Source organism: Oncorhynchus masou, chromosome 28 (genome assembly GCF_036934945.1).
Source record: "Oncorhynchus masou masou isolate Uvic2021 chromosome 28, UVic_Omas_1.1, whole genome shotgun sequence".
NCBI classification, from domain to species: Eukaryota; Metazoa; Chordata; class Actinopteri; order Salmoniformes; family Salmonidae; genus Oncorhynchus; species Oncorhynchus masou.
Window position 1 is genome coordinate 47,316,403 of NC_088239.1, and position 21,221 is coordinate 47,337,623.

General features: G+C 40.0%; 2 protein-coding genes across 6 annotated transcripts; both read left to right on the plus strand.

Moving 5' to 3' along the window:
• Positions 1–3,636: 3,636 nt before the first annotated feature.
• On the plus strand, positions 3,637–11,588 carry LOC135517720 (uncharacterized). Of its 3 annotated transcripts, XM_064942273.1 has the most exons (6): positions 3,637–3,710; positions 7,567–7,709; positions 7,929–8,004; positions 8,605–8,854; positions 8,974–9,329; positions 9,603–11,588. In XM_064942273.1, the coding sequence occupies exons 5-6, from the start codon at positions 9,027–9,029 to the stop codon at positions 11,586–11,588; spliced, it is 2,289 nt and encodes a 762-aa protein (XP_064798345.1). In that variant the 5' UTR covers positions 3,637–3,710; positions 7,567–7,709; positions 7,929–8,004; positions 8,605–8,854; positions 8,974–9,026. The 3 variants fall into 3 exon arrangements, with proteins under 3 accessions (XP_064798345.1, XP_064798346.1, XP_064798347.1); XM_064942274.1 differs by having other exon boundaries at positions 8,605–9,329; XM_064942275.1 differs by lacking the exon at positions 7,567–7,709 and having other exon boundaries at positions 3,638–3,710.
• Positions 11,589–11,789: 201 nt separating this feature from the next.
• On the plus strand, positions 11,790–19,754 carry LOC135517719 (uncharacterized). 3 transcript variants are annotated; one of them, XM_064942271.1, is made up of 7 exons: positions 11,790–14,648; positions 14,773–14,989; positions 15,215–15,456; positions 15,679–15,948; positions 16,238–16,308; positions 17,568–17,603; positions 18,757–19,754. In XM_064942271.1, the coding sequence occupies exons 1-7, from the start codon at positions 13,630–13,632 to the stop codon at positions 18,972–18,974; spliced, it is 2,073 nt and encodes a 690-aa protein (XP_064798343.1). In that variant the 5' UTR covers positions 11,790–13,629; the 3' UTR covers positions 18,975–19,754. The 3 variants fall into 3 exon arrangements, with proteins under 3 accessions (XP_064798343.1, XP_064798344.1, XP_064798342.1); XM_064942272.1 differs by lacking the exons at positions 16,238–16,308; positions 17,568–17,603 and having other exon boundaries at positions 18,757–18,844; XM_064942270.1 differs by lacking the exons at positions 17,568–17,603; positions 18,757–19,754 and having other exon boundaries at positions 13,630–14,648; positions 16,238–17,202.
• The last annotated feature ends 1,467 nt before the right edge of the window (positions 19,755–21,221 follow it).

Consider the following 21,221-nt stretch of genomic DNA (forward strand, 5'->3'; position numbering starts at 1 on the left):
AATGATATGTACCCATTGCATCTTGAAGAATACAACGTATACAGTGCCTTCAGAAAGTATTCACACTTATTCCATATTTTTTTTTGTGTGACAACGTGGGATTAAAATTGATTTAATTGCCATGTTTTTTGTCAACAATCTACAAAAAAATACTTTACTGTTTATTTTATTTATGGAAAATAAAACGCATAAAAGTGCATTCGGAAAGTATTCAGACCCCTTCCCTTTTTCGACATTGTTTTAAACGTTACAGCCTTGTTCAAAAATCTTCTCATTAATCTACACACAATACCCCATAATGACAAAGCAAAAACAGAAATACCTTATTTACATAAGTATTCAGACCCTTTGTTATGAGACTAGAAATGAAGCTCAGGTGCATCCTGTTTCCATTGATCATCCTTGAGATGTTTCTACAACTTGATTGGAGTCCACCGGTGGTCAATTCAATTGATTGGACATGATTTGGAAAGGCACACACCTGTTGACAATGCATGTCAGAGCAAAAACCAAAGGAATTGTCTGTAGAGTGTGGAGACAAGATTGTTTCGAGGCACAGATCTGGGGAAGTGTACAAAAACAATTCTGCAGCATTGAAGATTCCCAACAACACAGTGGCCGCCATCATTCCTAAATGGTAGAACTTTGGAACCACCAATACTCTTCCTAGAGCTGGCTGCCAAGCCAAACTGAGCAATCGGGGGAGAAGGGCCTTGGTCAGGGAGGTGACCAAGAACCCAATGGTCACTCTGGCAGAGCTCCAGAGTCCCTCTGTGGAGATGGGGGAACCTTCCAGAAGGACAACCATCTCTGCAGCACTCCACCAATCAGACCTTTAAGGTAGAGTGGCCATGCGGAAGCCACTCCCCAGTAAAAGGCACATGACAGCCCGCTTGGAGTTTGCCAAAAGGCACCTAAAGGACTCTCAGAACATGGGAAACATGATTATCTTGTCTGATGAAACCAAGATTGAACTCTTGAACAGCCAGAGCCCGGACTTAAACCCAATCAAACATCTCTGGAGAGACCTCAAAATAACTGTGCAGCGACGCACCCCGTCCAACCTGACAGAGCTTGAGAGGATCTGCAGAGAAGAATGGGAAAAACTCCCCAAGTACAGGTGTGCCAAGCTTGTAGTGTCATACCCAAGAAGACTCGAGGCTGTAATCACTGCCAAAGGTGTTTCAACAAATCACTGAGTAAAGGGTCTGAATACTTGTGTAAATTTGATATTTCAGTGATTTATACATTTGATAAAATGGTTGATGAGTGGAACAAAAACAACTTAATCAATTTTAGAATAAAATGCGGAAAAAGTCAAGGTGTTTGAATACTTTCTGAATGCACTGTATATATATATATATATATATAAAAAGCTCAACATGTTGGGACAAAAAAAATCAATGCAAATGTGTGGTTTGCATCACTTATGAGCATTTTGTATGCATTGAAGTTCAGAAACTCACCTTTTTGACAGCATACAAATGCATTCGGAGGAGAAGATTCTTTAAAAAATATTTTCAGTGCCAATCTCTTCTTGAAGAGTGGTTTCCTTTTATGTATTGATCATGTACAGACACTTTACTAGGTGTTTAAACAAAATTTGCATACACATTATGTAACATTAGGCTTTAAAGGGATAACTATAACTGACATCATGGATGGTCAGTCCTTGCATCCAGTGCCAACCTAAACATATATATTTCTTCTCTCCGGGAAGTCAGTCAGGGTCTCAGCTTACTGTTTGGGGGGAATAGTAGAATACACAACTTGTAATTTCAACATTTGGTAGTGCATCAGCAGTTTTCCTATTAAGTCAGTCACTGACAGTAACTCAATTAGCCCTTGTCAGGTAACATTTTACAGATTGCTATTTGCAAGGTTGTTAAGGGAATTTTTTTTATCAATGATGACTAATTATGTATACATTTCAATTAGGACTGACTAATCAGAATACTAGTGTGTTACTGAATATGTACTAATACAAATACTATTATGTTACTGTATATGTACTGATCAGAATACTATTCTGTATGAGTTTTCTTTCTTGATCCCAGTACTGAAAATAATGTGTGTGTGAATGTGGTCAAAAGTTAGAACAAAGACTGTCTGTTCCTTGGTACAAATCTTCAGACTGCTATTTGAATGCTTATCTACTTGAGAAGGCCTTGAGTCATAAATTATATTAAATTGGTAGGGCGGCGGATGTGGGAAGGCTGAAGAGACTGCCTTTGTACTGGAACGGAGATGGCACGGATTGGGGCTGGAACTAAGGACGTCATTTTCAGTTTATAACCTGTGGTAAACCTGTATTGTGGGAGTACTCTCTTGAATAAAGGCTGTTACTTGACTTTAAGACCGGGCTCTGTCCATTCCTATAAAATAAGGGTCTTACAAATTCTTATGAATTGACAGAGTGTTTAATTTTAATTGGGAATTAAAACAGAGGAATTAAATTCCTTCAACATAGGTAAGTTAGTCTAGCCGGTTATCTAAACCTTGTAGTAATCACAGCCAAATTACTGACCGGGCACACAAGGCATGGGTCCTGACCTCTACAGGGCCCACATTGATCTTGTTAGTCACTCAGATATCATATGAACATGGCATAAGTCATGGCAAAATGAGAAGAATCGTATGAAATTAGTTTTAAAACTGTGACGTGTTCTCTCTGCCCCATGAAAAAATATGTAGAATTGCAAAAGATGTGCTTTAAAACTGCAACATTTTCTCTACACCCCATGGCAAAATGTGTAGAATTGGCGGGCATAAACTTTATTACTGCACAATTTACTCTCTGCCGCTAAGAGGGGGGCCACTAAAACGTTTTGCCTACGAGATGTGGGCAACCAAATCTTGCTTAGGGCCCCCAAAAAGCTAGATATGGCCTTTTGCATCCATAGTTTTGTCTTTGAGTTTGAGTGACTACATTTATCAAGCCCTATCCCTTAACTTTTTAATTGAACAGTGGCAGGGAGAGAGCTTTCTTATTAGTTCAACTGCTGACAACTCATTTATTTGAACAGAGTGGGTTATTTTAAACAGCTTTTTATTTGAGGCCTCATCACATCACATGTTCACGGTCACATGTCACCTGTGTTTTACACCACAAAGGTACACCACAGTGCTAAAGTGTCTTTCTGGACCGTTTACTTCTGTTTACTTTCAGCACGTCGTGTGTTTAAGAGGCCCTTTCACAGAAGTGAAATGCAGACTTGAATGTAGTATCTTTAGGAATAAAAAAAGTGAGATATACAGGTTCTCCAATTGTTTAAAAATCATATTGATTACACCAGACTCTCATCACACTTTTTCCTAACTCTTTCTTTCATCACCAACACACGCCATGTTGGAATGTCTCAGTTGAGCAAAGTGTATGATTTACAATACCTTTTACAACCTCTAATAAAACGTTATCCTTTAAACTTATATATGGTGAGAGCAAGAGGGCATAAACAGCTGTAAAAAATACAGTAATCTCTCCTCTTCAAGTATATGGGTAATGTAAAACAAGGAGGCTGGTCTTTGAAATGTGAAAGTGAAACCACTGTGGCTATTGGCTGTGTCAGGTAAAGATAAGCTTCAGAGAAAAGTACATAAAAAGCTGTGCAGTGTCTCAAAGTTCACCGTGTTAGAGGTGTTTTTAGTCCTTATTGTCACCTTCTCAGAGCGCTGACTGAACACAGAGAAGAGGGAAGGCAGAGGAAAAGGTTAGTTCAAATCTTGTTCACTGTGTAGGCTATTCTACATAGTTCAACTCATTTTTTAGGCTTTGATTTATGTTGAAAACTAACTGGATGAAACGGGATTGTTTTCAATGGGCTATTTATGTGTAGGGTGATATATGCATGAGTGGGACACTTTTTGGTAGATGATTATGTACACAATCAAAATCAGTCTACCCCTACTGAAGTGATGTTTATTTCATTAATGAAGGTCTTATCTCAAATCAAATGTTAATAGTCACATGCGCCGAATACAACTGGTGTAGACCTTACAGGGAAATGCTTACTTCAGAGAAACTAACCAACAATGCAGTTTTAAAAAAGGGGCATTTGGGCATTTTTATGATGAAACAAGTTGATCATGTATTATGTACAACCACTAAAACAACATCAGACCCATATTTTTGCTAAAGCATGGCTTTAAGTTGTAGTGGGACACTTAAGTAGATGAAGTGGGGCACTATTTTCTCATTAGAAATACATTAGTGTCCCACTTCACCTGGCACTTGTAACCTTGTCGACGCTTGTAGATAACACACTGTTTTTACCATTTTGTGTCAATGACCTTCTACTAGACCATCTCCATGCTATTGGGAAATGTATTTGGGGACATTCCAAGGTCTGGGTGAAAACCTATCGAAAGGAGTCTGCACAGCTTTTACTTGACCCTGAAACACCCCTATTATTTCCCAAATGCCCCTTTCATATATTCAGCCTCCTTTCTTTCCTCAGTTTCTTACACTGAACAAAAATATGAACACAACATGTAAAGTGTGAAATGCAATATTCCAGAAATGTTCCACATGCACAAAAAGCTTATTTCTCTAAGAGATTTGGTCCACAAGTTTGTTTACATCCCTGTTAGTGAGCATTTCTACTTTGCCGAGATAATCCATCCACCAGATAAGTGTGGCGTATCAAGAACCTGATTAAACAGCATGATCATTACACAGGTGCACCTTTTGCTGGGGACATTAAAAGGTCACTCTAAAGTGTGCTGTTTTGTCACACAACACAATGCCACAGAGGTCTCAAGTTGAGGGAGTGTGTAACTGGCATGCTGACTGCAGGAACATCCACCAGAGCTGTTGCCAGAAACTTTAATGTTAATTTCTCTACCATAAGCCGCCTCCAACCAGCCTCACAACCGCAGACCACATGTATGGAGCCGTGTGGGCAAGCGGTTTGCTGATGTCAACATTGTGAACAGAGTGCCCAATGGTTGCAATTAAACTATGGACAACAAGTACACTCAATGGTAATTTGAATGCAGCAAGATACCGTGACAAGATCCTGAGGCCCATTGTCATGCCATTCATCAGTTGACATCACCTCATGTTTCAGTATGATAATGCATGGCCCCATGTCGCAAGAATCTGTACACAATTCCTGGAAGCTGAAAATGTCCCAGTTCTTCCACGGCCTGCTTACTCTGTATTCCCAGTCATGTGAAATCCATAGATTAGGGCCTAATGAATTGATTTAAAATTTCCTGATTTGCTGAACTGTAATTATTAAAATTGTGGCATGTTGCATTTATATTTTTGTTCAGTGTACATGTCAGTGAGTAGGCTACAGTTACATGCACACAATAATGCGATTATTGTGGGATAGTCAGATTAATATAGTAGTTCGGTTAAAACGTTTAGATGCATTGCTAGAAGAACGATTTACATGGACACATCTGAAATCAGGCAAACTGATGGCGCTCAGATAATAGCCGAAAATTACCAATCAAAATAAACGTTCTACCACCGAAAACATGTTATTTTTGGGAAGCATATTTGATTCTGAGTTCGGACATATAAAGTTTGCATGTGGAAACTAATTCAGTTGTGACGAACTCGTCACTTGCACGAAGGAGGGAGGCATTTCTGCTGGTGCTAGCGCATGCGCAGATTAAACACCACTAGCACGCCGCATAAGGTGCTTACATTGGTGGAGCGCAGGTGAGCAAACTGTACACATCCGCAACCGCCTGACTCTATGTGATAAAGTGACAATCTGAGGCCCGACCCTAACCCACTAATATAGAAAATGCCCGTAGGCTAAAGTCAGATGGCAGAACGATTCTATGCCTAATTTATATGTTTCTCTCTATAATTTCCTACATCTTGGTAGACTATTTGTTAGTTAACTTGTCTATAATTAGATACATGCAGCTTCTCTTTTGTCAATATGTATTAACCTAGAAGACTATATAAACCCTTGCTCACCAGAATAATGTCACAAATCGATAGAATACTTGCTTCAATCTATTCTATCGGTAAAGTTCTCTGTCATTGCTGCTACTTTCGCGGATCAAAGACGTTTAGGGATCGGGAAAAAATGCAATACATCTAAAAAAGTTATCTGTTGGACCAGTCTTATGGAAATAGTCTGGTTACATAAGACAGATGGTTTTACTTAAGGTAAAAACAAAAGTTGTTTGAATTTCATCCTGAACAACTTGAGCATTTTAGCTAATATGCAACTTTTATCAGTTGGACCGGTCTTATGGAAATAGATACGACTCAACATGGTTCTGATAATATTTCAGTTCGACTTGGAGGCTAATTTAATGTGGTTGAAATACTATCAGCTTGTATGATGCTGATAAAGATAGCACCTCTACAGGCAGCCTGGTCTCATAGACTTTCCTAACATAGTCAATGTAAAATCCGGGACACTGATATTAGTATGATATGTTATGTTTAGTCTGGTTACATAAGACAGATGGTTTAACTTAAGGTCAAAACAAAAGTTATTGCAATCCAAAGGTTGCAAGTTCGAATTTCATCCCGACAACATTTAGCTAATATGCAACTTTTCAACTAGCCTACTTACTACTTTTTAGCTACTTTGCAACTACTAGCATGTTAGCTAACCCTACACCTAATCCTAACACTTTTAACTAACCCTTCACCCTAACCCTGATTAAGATAAACAGAGTAAGGTGTTTAGGCCTACATGACTACTGCATAATCTGCCGTCTGCAATAACCAGTTTAGCCTAATATCGAATTATTACGGTGCAAATACATTTCCCCATTGTCCTTCCTTTCCCTCCCCTTTTTATTTCCCTTTAATTCCTTCCACTCATCCTATGCGATTTATGTGCTTGGTCTATTTAGCAGTTAGACTAGATTTTGAGATATTATGAACAACTACAACATATTCCAATGTACTTTAGAATATCTAATGAAGGAATTTACATTTTAAATGATTAAAGGTTTATTTTGTGCATAGTTAAAAAAGGTACCTGTTCCACTACTCAAACTCCATTCACGGGAAGTGGGACAGTAATATAAATCTCATTTTCATAAAATATAAAAGCTGTTTACATGACTGGTTGTTATGTTTCAAATCATTATTCATTTTAACACCAAAAGCTAGATTGTTCAATGATAACAATTGACAGAATGACAAACTTATAATTCTAGCGCAAGGTATCATAGTATGGCAGTTTTTTTTGTTTTCAACGGGTCACCTGATCTAAGAAACCTGACCACACAAGCTAAAGTGAGGTAACGCTGACACCAAAAATGTTTTATGCACAGGACACAAGCAGAACCAACCCAATAATATTTGTTGTGATTGGCATGCAAAGTTACTATAGAACAGCACCCTCAAACACAAATGTCCCACTACATCTGATGTCCCACTAATGCCAACTTCACCACAAGTTATCAAATAGGCCAATACATACACATACTTGTCATGTTTGTTCAAATGTTAACAACTATTAGCAATATTAAATTTCATGCTATTAGATATACTGTATATCATTATTACACATCATAGTTATCTAAAAACAGAATAAAAACAACAACATTTATTGCTACTTTATGTTTGTGTTACAGTTTGACATGTTTATGTCCCAAAAATGATGCGTGCGGAGACTGCGGGGAGCTACACAAATTTAGATAGTTCATGTTTCCTATAAGAGAATTTTTGTTTTTGTTTTGTTCTCTGCAAATTCAAAATAATCCCGTCGATAACCACGGTAAGTTATGAATAAATGAATAGAACTTTTATTAATAAGAATGAATAAACAATGAATAAGTAGGAATAGTAATAGGTCTGCATTGTGTATTTTAAAGTGTTACTTCATATTCTCTGCTAGTATGATAACTTGAGAAAAGGTCCAGTAGATAAATGAACACATTACATTTTAAATTATTCGGTGTAAGACTGGTGTATAAAGGCTGTTTTTTCCCAACAGATTCTGAATAATGGGGGCTTCAGTGCCTATAAGGAACCAAACCCCTTACACTTGGCACTACGAACTTGTCGGAGACGTAAGTATCTGAGTCAATGTAAAATCATGATAGTTATAAACAGTGTAATGTTGTGACACTTCTGCTGCTAACGAGGAAACTCTCTTACAGAGAACAAAATCAATAGAATTTAAATATGGCAAGGTAATTGATAACGGCAGTAATGTAAATTTTCTGAGTGTAAGGTGCTCTGTGAAATACCTGATCATGATATTTATAAACCAATATAATTGTCTCTTCCCAATGCTAGCATGCCACAAAGGAAGGTAAACATTATGAAGAGCTGAACTAATAATGGCAGTGTTGTTAGAGTTGAATTCTGTTGATGTTGTTAAAATGAATAAAGTCCGCCCATTGTGTATGATAATGCCATTTTGATGAGTATAGACTACCTTTAAGTATTGTGGACTACCTGAAAGTGGCTGTTGGCAGTAAAAGCCAGAGCGCTTATCAATATTGTCCCTGTTTCAAAATGAAAACCGGTGTAATATCAGACCTGGACATTTTATTTTGAGATCAAATCTAAAAAATGGTTGAGCATTAAGTTGGATCGCTGAAGATGAATCTTTACACATTTATGAATTTAAAAAATATATCTGGTAATGATTTTCTGTTTTCCAGGGAGGTGTCAGTGGCAGTGGAATGTTGCATGGCAGGGGTAGTAGTGTAAAAGAAAACCTCAACTCTAGGAGGATTCATTGCTACCTAAAGTTAAGATATGACAATCACAGTTAGAACTCCTTCTCATATGAGTTCAACAGTCACAAGCAGAACGGGAGTCAAACATTCACTATTATAGAAACCAGTGGCCGTTCACTCATTCAGCTGTTGTGCGACACAGAGTCTAATAGTCCAACTTGTCCAAACTATGGTAAGTAAATTCTTACAAATCTGCTGAGCTACATTATCATGTTCAAAATGTTCCTTTTGGAAATAAACCATATACCCTCAATAAATCGTATATCAGCAACTAGTATTTGCAACTGACAGCAGGAGGAGATGGATGAAGACAGGAGGAGCAACGAAGGCGACAGCAGGAGGAGATGGAGCGGCGAAGACAGGAGGAGCAACGAAGGCGACAGCAGGAGGAGATGGAGCGGCGAAGACAGGAGGAGCAACGAAGACAACAGCAGGAGGAGAGGAGGCACCAGGAGCAACTGGAGAGGGAGAGGACGATCCAGCAAGAAATCGAAAGGGAGAGCGAACTTTCGGGTAAGAAGGTGTCAAAGGGACGAAAAAAGCTGAGACAGAAGCTGAGACTAAAAGGACAACAGCGCCATCACCAGCGTACACAGGTACTACACCAGATGATAGAAGATGACGCTGCAGCAATCAGAAGGGATGAGGTAAGAGATATTTCAAAAATGGTTGTAGAATAGGTTTTATTTCGCATGAATGATTTTGTGTTTCACATAAATGTTGTGTTAACTTAATGATAAACATATTATATATTTCTGAAAATACAGTTTCTTCATATTTACATACAGTTGCCAATTTACATGGAACCACCACTAATAGAAAAAGTGTTTCTAGTATGACACATACATCTTTTAGTGCATCTGTACTAAAATATTCCTTTTCTTTGCACTTTTTTTTGTGTTGGGACCATTTCATTCTAGCCAGGGGACTTGAAAAATAACTTTGAAGATCTTCTGAAGAAATACGAGATCACTGAAGACAAAGGCAGGCAGGAGGACAAACTTGAAAACCGAATGAAAAATCTTCAGAATGAACTAACCCTTAAATACTTTGGAGAGCCTCAACTGTCGATCTGGTGTCAGTTGACCATAGATCGTGCTATCAGCCAAGGAGAGCAATCGCTCACTGAGCAGTTTAGCATCCTCACGGCTGTGACAGAGCTAACGTTGACCAACGGCTCGGACACAGACAGTAAAGAGGACCAACTACTTGACTGGGACCAGAAGTATGACTTTCTCATCCGTCTTCTTGAACAGCTGTACAGCACAAATCCCACAGTGGCCCAACAACTTGTTCTGAGCATTCTTGATGTGTTCTCAGAGGTGTCAGAGATAAATAAGGGTCTCCTTAGTCAAATTCTCTTCAACATGATCTGGACACCATCAGAAATTCTGCTCTTTTTGCGAGGTGTTTCAGGCATAAACCAAGAGTTAGCAACCACAATCCTTCATACTGTGAGGACAAACAAGCTGGATCTTCTCTCTACTCTCTCTGCCCTGAAAGATAAAGACCCTGTCAACTCTCTACAATGGTATGCTGAGGCAGAAGGGGACAAGGATGCCGACACCATTGTGAATGAAATGCAAAATGAAATGTACCCAGAGAAAATATTGTCCATAATGAAGGAAATTCTAGGATATATGACAGAGGAACTTCCAAAACATGCAAAGGAGGACTTGGATCAGGTAAAGATAGAGGAAGCAAAGCAGATGATCAAGTTACTGGATTTTACTAACCATGACCTTGCTGTTCTCAAGGAGGTCCTAATAAGGATGTCTATTGCTGTGCAAGACTGCTCAACCATTTACACTCAAAACGGTAAGAACATAGAAGGCTACTTTCCTAGCATCACTCCGCTGGAATCACTGCTCACTGCTGAGAAAATAGAAGGCTACTTTCCCCGACTCACTCAGTTGGCATCACTGCTCATGCTCCTTCTACCAAAGTTAACAGGGAAAAAAGGTATCCTTCTGGAAATCGGCACAGGTGAAGGAAAATCTTGCATCTTGGCTATGTTTGCCACCATCCAGGCCATCCGTGGCACTAAGGTTGACGTTGTGACCAGTTCTCCAGTCCTTGCTCGCCGAGACCAAGAGGAGTGGAAGAAACTGTATGACATGTTTGGTGTCACTTCTTCTGTTGTGCCACCACCACAGATACAGGGAAGCTCCCCTGAAAGCAGGGATAGTATGCTACAGGAGGCTTACAGGAAACAATTAGTTTACGGAACCGTTGGCAGCTTTGCAGCAGACGCTTTGAGGCAGGAATTCGAGAAGGACACCACACGTGGGGAGAGGAGGTTCGACATGGTGATTGTGGATGAAGTGGACTACATGACCTTGGACAATGGAGTTCAGGTGACGTTTCTATCCCACGAGGCAAGTGGCCTGAGGCACCTCGGACAAGTCCTTGCTAGCATATGGGCCATGGTATCTATGTGTCAGCCAATTGAGATGGAAGATACTGGAGAGATTGAGTGGGCAACTGGAATCCAGCATTTTCACAAGGCTGCTAAGTTAGCTGTTATCGGTCCAGCGACATCTAAAGAATTCTCTGAATTTCACATTTTGGAAGCCGGAGTGGAGTTGGGTATCTATTCAGATGAAGATTTTGATATGTTCATGCATGCTCTAGAGAACACAGAGAAAGACGATACAACGGAGAACAGGAGAACTGTTGATACATTCATGGCCAAAGTTGGAATTACTCAACAGTGTGATCTGCTCACCATCATGGAGAAAGCACTGGAGAATGATGTGGCCATTGACTGTCACTCTGTGACAAACAATAAAGCCGTGCTGGTTGAGGAGAAAAAGTTGCACAACAACCCTGATATCCTGGAAATCAAAATGCTTCTCCTCGAGAATGGACGAGCCAGCTGGCAACCACTCCTTTGTCCAATGTGACTAATTACCTTTCAAACTTCCATTACTTTCAAAAGTACCTCAAAGGGAATGGGATATTTGGTGTGTCTGGGACATTAGGGGATGATGCCGACAAAGATTTCCTTGCAAGGCATTACGAAACAGACAGCTACATAATACCAGCTCGTCGCCATAAGAAGGTTGTTGAGCTTCCAGCAATTCAGGTCAGTGGGCAAGCCCAGTGGATGGAGATCCTCTGTAAGACAGCAAGGAGGGTGGCAGAAAGTGGTCAGGTTGTCTTGGTCGTATATGAAGATGTCAAGACCGCAAACGAGCTTCTGAAGAAAATAGAGAGCGAGAATCCACATCCCCCCATCACATTATACACAATCAGTGAGAAACACAACATTGAGAGAACCAAATTCAGAGGGGGACATGTAATCATAGCCACAAATCTAGGAGGTCGTGGAACTGATATCAAGGTTGATCAGGATGTCAACATACATGGTGGCCTCTTCGTCCTCCTGACACATTACCCTGGGAGTCGCAGAGTGGAGAAACAGGTGTTTGGAAGAACTGGTCGGAAGGGAAACCCGGGCATGGCACAGATGATCCTCTGTGGGGTTAACCTTGCCCCAGCATACCAGGGCCAGCCTGTGGAGATCATGAGACAATTGAGAGAGGAGTACGAAGTCCAACGCATCAAAGATATGGAGACAGATGAGCTTCTCGAAATAAAAATTAAAGAGGACCTGTTTGGCACGTTTTGTGAATTTCTTGACAAGTTTCATGGCAACTTCACAAAACAGGAGAGAGATGACCTGTCAGGAATGGGGCCGAATGATGTCCCTGAGTGTTTTAAAGAAAAAGGCCCTAAGTTTGATTACCAGCCTGCACTCAATGCTTTGAAAGAAACATGGGCGTTGTGGCTTACCCTTTACGAGGAGCACATCCGTCAGCACGAAGATATCAGTGTTCTTAAAGCAGACCTTCTTGAGCATATCACAAATAGGGGCAACATGCTGCTGAATGGAAAAAGTAAAAACTTCTATGACCACATTAAGCAGGCTACCGGCAGAACAGACTTGCACCTCCGCAACAAAAGTAAGTTTGACTATGAAGCAAAGTCCTACTGGAAAGATGTTGAAGAATGTGACCCTTTTTACAGTGCCGTGGCAATGTACAACCAAGCTTTCATCACAATCAACATGGGCAAAGATGGCTACAAAACAGAGGCACGGGAATTACTGGAAAGGGCAAAGACATCTGTGGATGTTTACTTGTCAGAAACCACACTTTTCAGATTGCCACAAGAGGGAACTTTGAAGAGGGAACTTTGAACCACATCATGAAGGAGAACGCAACTTTCTAAAGCAAATAGATTCCAGGATGAGCATTCACCAAGCTTGGATACGTAACATTGACCTTGCAGTAAATAAACTTAAAGAGCTTGAGGGTGAAGGCACAGCCATAACAGAGGTATCCTCAATGTACAGCCTCTCAGAAAATCAAGACTACATCACAGGAAATGAACTCACGGCCTTGTATGACAATGGCCTGAGCATTGTGTTTGAGGTGAAAAAGAAGCCAGAGTTCTGCTTTGACGCTTTGATCTGTTTCTTCATCGGTATGTGTCAGGTCATCCTTGGAATTCTGGTTTGTTCCCTGTCGTTTGGCTCTGCAACCCAGATTGGCTTATTTCTCATCTGTGAAGGAGTCTCTGACATGATTGAAGGGATATCTGGCATGATATCGGGCACATTCGATTGGACGCAATGGGCCATCTCCAAAAGCATCAGCATTGGGATGTCTCTGCTCTCCGCAGGGTTCAGCGCCATTAAAAAAATTGCCATCACAGCATGTAAAGTCCTCAATGGTACTAAGAAACTCTCATCTGTTGCAAAGGATATCATTGGCACAGGAAAATATGTTTTCAAGTCCGCACAGAAAGCAGCAAAGTATACAATTAAGACTGCAATGAAGAAACTGGCATCCCCTACAAACATGCAGATGGCTCTAAAACACATAACCAAGTATGCATTTCAGGAGGTAGGGATGCAGGGTGTAAACACAGCAATTAACTATGCCATTGATGCTGGAATTGGGGCCATCTTTAAAACAATTTTATAAAAAGCTTTCAAAAAACATGGTCAATTCAACAGTCAAAAAGAATGCCGAACTAGATCTCAGTCTCACTGAATACATTAGCTCTGCAGTACCTAAAGGAGCTTTTCAGAACCGCAGCAACTATAAGATTGACTCAAAGCTTGAACAACAAACAAAAGATTTAGTTCAAGTTATGACAAAAGAACTTATTCCTGGCCTCATGACTGATGCCACCACATCCCAAGTCAGTGATGTTATCAGCAGACTCTCTGAGGTGTGCAATAATGCAACTGACCTTGTGGCAAAAAGTGGAACACATTTTATTGCAAAAGGAGTTAAAATGAGTGTAGAAATAGCTAAACACACCACAACCTTGGTCAAAATGATTCAGTCTATTCCTACAGAACATGTTATCAATGACATATTTGTCCTCGACTTAAAAAAAGAAATTGAAGAGCAGCAAAGAAATGTGGAGCAGTATGACCAAGATGGCAGACATGATTTACCAGATGTGATTCGCCTGAAGGATGAGTTGCTAAGCTCCATTTCGGAAAGTGTCTCCGAAGCGTTCATAGATGCTTGTGCTGGTCATATGTCCTCTTTTGTGACGGGAACATTCAAGAAGAAGCTCAATGGAGTTACTGGAAAAGTTGTTGACAATGTACTTGGCAGACACAAAACTGAGGCCTTTTTCCAGGACCGGCAGCATAAACATGATATGAAGTCAGCCAGTCAGAAGACTGGGAAAGCTCTGTCAGAGACTGAAACAAAAGACCTTCTGGACTATGCAGAGAAGATTGGTGATGTTAATCGACCAGCCTGGGCCCTGGACATTTATGTCCTCACAAACAGTGACCTGCTCCATGGTAAAGGCATCCAGTTCAAAGTGGTGGATCAAGATGGGAAAACGCTCTCAGAGGAGTCCTACCCGGGAACAAACAGCTCAGCCGGCCAAATCACTCTACGGCTGACCAAAGAGCCTGAGAAAATACACAGGTATTTGTCCTAAACTGTTTGGTAGACCTTCATCAACAATACTGCAAATCTCCCAAAATTAGGATCTCTCCATTAGAACTACATTAATGAGAACCAATGGTGCTCTTTATTTCTCCTCTTTCAGTGAGAAAGGAATCCTCTCTAAAGCAAAAGACAGAATCCAAGGAGTGGAAAGTCCATACAGTGGTCACTTTGACATCATCCAAGATGGCAAAGTAATCCCTGTGCGCTCAGAGAACAAGAACTGCCTGTACCATGCCCTAGCACAGGCAACATCTAACAGGTCTGAGGATGAGATCACGAGTCAAGCTGTGAATCTACGAAACAATGTTAAAGACCAGGTACTGTACGCCTACTCATGTCTACGTATAGTTTAAATAGTTCTTAAACTAAGTAACTTTCTGAAATATGTCATTTTCATCAAATCCGACGAAAGAACACTAGGAAATTAAGATGATTGGTAGATACCAACTGTATGAATAAAATAAATGAATATAACATATTGCATCTTTAACCTTGGTTGTGGAGTAATTAGAGTTATTGATACCTGTTATGTCTTCCCATAGATTAAAGGGAGCCTTCAGGCTTATAGTGAAATGGTTAAAACCCAGAAGGCCTATGATGCACTCGAGAAAAATCATGGAAAATATGCTATAGTTGGAGGGGCCAGGAATAGAAAACGGACGAATGATGGGGAATATGAACAGGATATCAGGCCCATGAAGAATTGTCCTTATAGTTCCTCAGGGATAAATGAGTATGACATAGCCTTTACGTACCACCTTGGATTAGTTGGTCCTTACAAAAGGTATTTTAGCATAATAATTTTTTACATTTTTATATGGGCATTATTCAAATCTACCAATGTTATAATAATGACCCTGCATTGTTTTTATACTTGAATATATTATTAAGACCAGAAATGTATATAATAATTCACAAAGCATTGACATACAAATTGTGTAAATAGATGTGTTTACTTGAATTGTACTTCCATAGTACAACCCTTTCTCTTCTATTCCCTCATCAGCGTCAGAACCACCAAACTTTTCTCTGACAACATGGGGGAAAGAGGCATTGTGGAGGCAGACCATATCCCACCAAAGAATTCCGTGAAGCTGGCGAGAGACCAAAAATCTCAGATGAAAAATCTTCAACAGAATAATCTGAAGTTTTATGATATGATAAACAGCATTGAATCAGATCAGAATGGAGGGAACCTGCTCACAATGCGGGTTCTCAAACAGCATCACAGGAATGCTCTAACCACTGGAAGGAGTAAGACATCTGTCATCTGCAGGTGAATTATCTATTAATATAGATACAATCCATCCCTTCCCTTTCTCCCTGTGATACACAACAGAGGGTGAAATAAAAACACAGAAACAAACTTAATTTGATATAATTGAAGCAAGGTTTCTGCCTGGTCCTCTTCTTCTTAGACCTTTCAGCCCTTTAATTTAGCTACAATGTAAAAAGTTCCATTCTTGTGGTGTTTAAGGAATTGAATACTTACTATCTATGCTGCTTCCCTATTCGTAATGTTCTCAATCTCCTAACAACACTGTGCATGGCCTTCCAACTCATAGGAAGCTGCTGGCGGATACACTTGCAAGCGGAGATGTGGAGAAATCACTGAAGTTATCTTTCATCATGGCTCATTCTGCCCCTGAACAGGCAGTTAACCCCCTGATCCACCTCTACGCAGACGACACCATTCTATATACTTTCGGCCCGTCATTGGACACTGTGCTATCTAACCTCCAAACGAGCTTCAATGCCATACAACACTCCTTCCGTGGCCTCCAACTGCTCTTAAACGCTAGTAAAACCAAATGCATGCTTTTCAACCGATCGCTGCCTGCACCCGCTTGCCCGACTAGCATCACCACACTGGATGGTTCCGACCTTGAATATGTGGACACCTATAAGTACCTAGGTGTCTGGCTAGACTGCAAACTCTCCTTCCAGACCCATACCAAACATCTCCAATCGAAAATCAAATCAAGAGTCGGCTTTCTATTCCGTAACAAAGCCTCCTTCACTCACGCTGCCAAGCTTACCCTAGTAAAACTGACTATCCTACCGATCCTCGACTTCGGCGATGTCATCTACAAAATTGCTTCCAACACTCTTCTCAGCAAACTGGATGCAGTTTATCACAGTGCCATCCGTTTTGTCACTAAAGCACCTTATACTACCCACCACTGCGACTTGTATGCTCTAGTCGGCTGGCCCTCGCTACATATTCGTCGCAAGACCCACTGGCTCCAGGTCGTCTACAAGGCCATGCTAGGTAAAGCTCCGCCTTATCTCAGTTCACTGGTTACGATGGCAACACCCATCCGTAGCACGCGCTCCAGCAGGTGTATCTCACTGATCATCCCTAAAGCCAACACCTCATTCGGCCGCCTTTCGTTCCAGTACTCTGCTGCCTGTGACTGGAACGAATTGCAAAAATCGCTGAAGTTGGAGACCTTTATCTCCCTCACCAACTTCAAACATCAGCTATCTGAGCAGCTAACCGATCGCTGCAGCTGTACATAATCTATTGGTAAATAGCCCACCCATTTTCACCTACCTCATCCCCACAGTTTTTATTTATTTACTTTTCTGCTCTTTTGCACACCAATATCTCTACCTGTACATGACCATTTATCAATCCAGTGTTAATCTGCAATATTGTAATTATTCGCCTACCTCCTCATGCCTTTTGCACACATTGTATATAGACTCCCCTTTTTTTCTACTGTGTTATTGACTTGTTAATTGTTTACTCCATGTGTAACTTTGTGTTGTCTGTTCACACTGCTATGCTTTATCTTGGCCAGGTCGCAGTTGTAAATGAGAACTTGTTCTCAACTAGCCTACCTGGTTAAATAAAGGTGAAATAAAAAAATAAAAAAAATAAAAAAATAAATCCTATTGCTTCCGACCAGCTCAGAGACAAAGCAGGTGATTATTGTCCTTTACACAATTGGTGGGTCTAATCCTGAATGCTGGGGTGGCAGGGTAGCCTAGCGGTTAGAGCGTTGGACTAGTAACCGAAAGGTTGCAAGTTCAAATCCCCGAATCCCTGAGGTACAAATCTGTCGTTCTGCCCCTGAACAGGCAGTTAACCCACTGTTCCTCGGCCGTCATTGAAAATAAGAATTTGTTCTTAACTGACTTGCCTAGTAAAATAAAGGTAAAATGCTAATTGATTAAAACCACATTCCAGCTGGTGTCTATTCCACAAGTTACCACCGGTGAAATCTATGATGTTAAAATGCCTATTTACTCTGTTCCATCTGACTGCGCAATCCACTGGCCAATCCAGGCCATTTCTAAACTTGATCTCCACTATAAAAGCATCTAGACATTATCTCACATTTCTTTTAGACTAACATTTAGTTTTGAACAGCGAAGATTTGTATAGGCCTTGCTGTCTGTCTCTCCCACATTTGCAACGTTGTTTCAATATTCAAATCTCCAGCTGTCCCATGGTAATGAACGTGTCGGGAGTTGGGACGAGACAGACAGGCAGGCAGTGTTTCTCAGCCAGTCAAAATAATGAATCAGCATCTTTTTTTATGGATGTATACAATGAAATGTCAATTTAAAAAAGTCAAACGAAATGAAGTGCAGCTAGTTTGCAGTCATTCCAGCTTCCGTTTGAAGTGATTGTGTTAGCTGTGTTGTTGGCTAGCTCCTCTGAACAACAGTGTCCTGACGAGTGAGCACATATTCTATGCCAGGCGAAATCGTGCCTCATTATCTCATTGTTATGGATGTATCCGAATTAATATCACTAGAAAACAGCTTAAACAAATGCAAATGCGGCTACTTTGCTGTTATTCTGGCTGCACTTTTTGAAGTGACTGTAACTTAGCATTAGTTGTTTAGCTAGCAAGCAATGATAAGAATGTTGCCAGCCAGTATTGCAATGGAACATTTTGAACGGTTTGCCGGTCTAAACAACACCCGTGCCAATGTATCCTCCCTCCAATCACCGGCTTCCCGGGCATTATCCCTTAAGTCTGTCCTTCTTATATGGGAAATTCTTCACTAGATTTTTCAAATTTTCACAGAATGTTTTAATATTAATTTGTTTGTGTTTTTATTCTAGGAAAGCCCAATAAACTTACCCTGGGATCCATTGATTTATCTCCTGAAGGAACGGTGTTCTACTATAAAGCTGGCTTCAATCAGATGCTGAATCACCATAGTAAAGAGGGGATCATCGACCAGAATCAGCAGGCGAGGCTGAAGTCCTGGGTGTCCGATAAGAAGTACATGGACCCAGACACCCCAGAGTACAACGACATCCTTGCAGCCATCCAGTAACACAACCTCCACTGGAGACATGTTAGGAAAGGGATAAAGTCATACTTTTATATTCAGCAAATGAATATCATGAATTCAGTATAATCATAAGGTGAATCATTTCTTGTTGAACCTTAGGTGAATGACAATTTGACCTTTCTACTGCTGCATAATTACTATACTCTTTTTGTTTGTGCTTCCACAAGGTAGCCTATGGCTTTTCAAAATAGATACAGTAACTTATGTGCAAGATGCATGAGATATAAGCTTGCTAAAACAACTATAGGTTCTTTACAGTAAACTGTAAATTGACTTTTGATTTTGTTTCATTCAATACTGTATACTATACTGGGTGCCAAAGTTAATTTCTCAATGTCATAATATTTAATGTTTGTAGTTTCTTAGTGTTGAATTATATAGCCTACTTTTCATTTTAGTGTAATGATCATGATAACCTTTTAAAATCAAATCAGAATGTATTTGTCGCTTGTGCAGAATACAGTGAAATGCTTACCCACAAGCCCTTAACAAACAATGCCGTTTTAAGAAAAAAATAAAAATAAAGAAATATAACAAATAATTAAGGAGCAACAATAAAATAACAGTAGCGAGGCTATGTATTTTATGCTCATCATCAGGGGTTTCACAGTCAAATCACTATCTCATTGGAAGTGTTTATCATGTACTGGATTTCTTTACTATTGGATTATGGATGATTTTGTATTTACTCAATCCAAGGTGGTGTTGTAATCCATTTGAATAAATGTTTGCATTCTCAAAAATATTATCTGTGTTTGAAACTATTGATAAATTGATTTAATTTGCAAGACTACTAGCAATGGGTACCTTCGAGTGGATCAATTTTGTCTTTCAAATCAAATTGTATTTGTCACAATCACGTTGAGCAGATGTTATTGCAGGTGTAGCTAAATGCTTGTAATCTTAAGAGTTAGAAGCAGAGCTGCCCTATCTGACAGCGCCATCTCTCTAACCAATTAATTGTGCACATGTTATGTTTTCAGTTTATGAGTGTGTGATTTAAGTTTGGTATTTAGATTTTTTAAATTTAACATTTATTTAACTTGGCAAATCAGTTAATAACAAATTCTTATTTACAATGACGGCCTATCAAAAGGCAAAATGCCTCTTGCGGGGGTGGGGGCTGGGATTAAAATTAAAATAAATGTAAAAAATATATAGGACAAAACACATATCACAAGAGAGACAACACAACACTACATAAAGAGAGACCTAAGACCACAACATAGCATGGCACCAACACATGACAACACAGCAAGGTAGCACAACATGACAACAACATGGTAGCAACACAACATGGCATCAACACAACATGGTAGCAGCACAAAACAGGGTACAGTCATTATTGGGCACAGACAACAGCACAAAGGGCAAGAAGGTAGAGACAACAATATATCACGCAAAGGAGTCACAACTGTCAGTCAGAGTGTCCATGATTGAGTCTTTGAATGAAGAGATTGAGATAAAACTGTCCAGTTTGAGTGTTTGTTGTAGCTCGTTCCAGTCGTTAGCTGCAACAAACTGTGTGCTTTGGGGTCCTATAACAGAATGTGACTGGCAGAATGGGTGTTGTATGTGAAGGATAACGGCTGCAGGATATATCTCAGATAGGTGGGAGTGAGACCTAAGAGGGTTTTATAAATAAGCATCAACCAGTGGGTCTATACAGAGATGACCAGTTTAAATAAAATCAAATTTTATTAGTCACATGCGCCGAATACAACAGTAAAATGCTTACTTACGAGCCCCTAACCAACAATGAAAATAAATAAAAGTAACAAGTATTAAGTAAAGACTTTCTAATCAACATTACCTTGCTCTTGTACTGTAGAATGAACAGCACACAAAACAATGTCCTTGAACTGATTACTTTAAAATTAAATGCAGCCGAAGTTAAAAGGATAATGTAGGTGCTAATGGCAGCCTGCAGTACCTCATCGGCCTTCAACTTGAGATACTCAATTAAGGGGGGCAGCACTGAGCTAGCCCTCAACGTCACATTCTAGAAAAGCTCAAACTTCACGTACGATGTTTCCAAAAACTCTATGTAGCAAGATAGGGACATGCTGAAAAGACACTTCCTGATCTTCAAATGCCCCACTGCAGTCTATGGTTAAGGAAAGGGTAGGGACTTCCCAAGGAATTCCAGATAACATGAACACTGCCCACGCCAACAACCATTTTGTTATGGCAAGCCTAAATACGTTCAGGAGTAAACATTTTGCAGTA

Excerpts from the sequence above, each read along its gene's own strand:
- LOC135517720 (XM_064942274.1), top strand. The coding sequence starts at position 9,027 with ATGGAGCGGCGAAGACAGGAGGAGCAACGAAGGCGACAGCAGGAGGAG. Across the intron at positions 9,330-9,602 it reads CAGCAATCAGAAGGGATGAG|CCAGGGGACTTGAAAAATAA; the intron begins GTAAGAGATATT and ends ATTTCATTCTAG.
- LOC135517719 (XM_064942270.1), top strand. The coding sequence starts at position 13,630 with ATGCCATTGATGCTGGAATTGGGGCCATCTTTAAAACAATTTTATAAA. Across the intron at positions 14,990-15,214 it reads GAAACAATGTTAAAGACCAG|ATTAAAGGGAGCCTTCAGGC; the intron begins GTACTGTACGCC and ends GTCTTCCCATAG. Across the intron at positions 15,949-16,237 it reads AAGACATCTGTCATCTGCAG|GAAGCTGCTGGCGGATACAC; the intron begins GTGAATTATCTA and ends TCCAACTCATAG.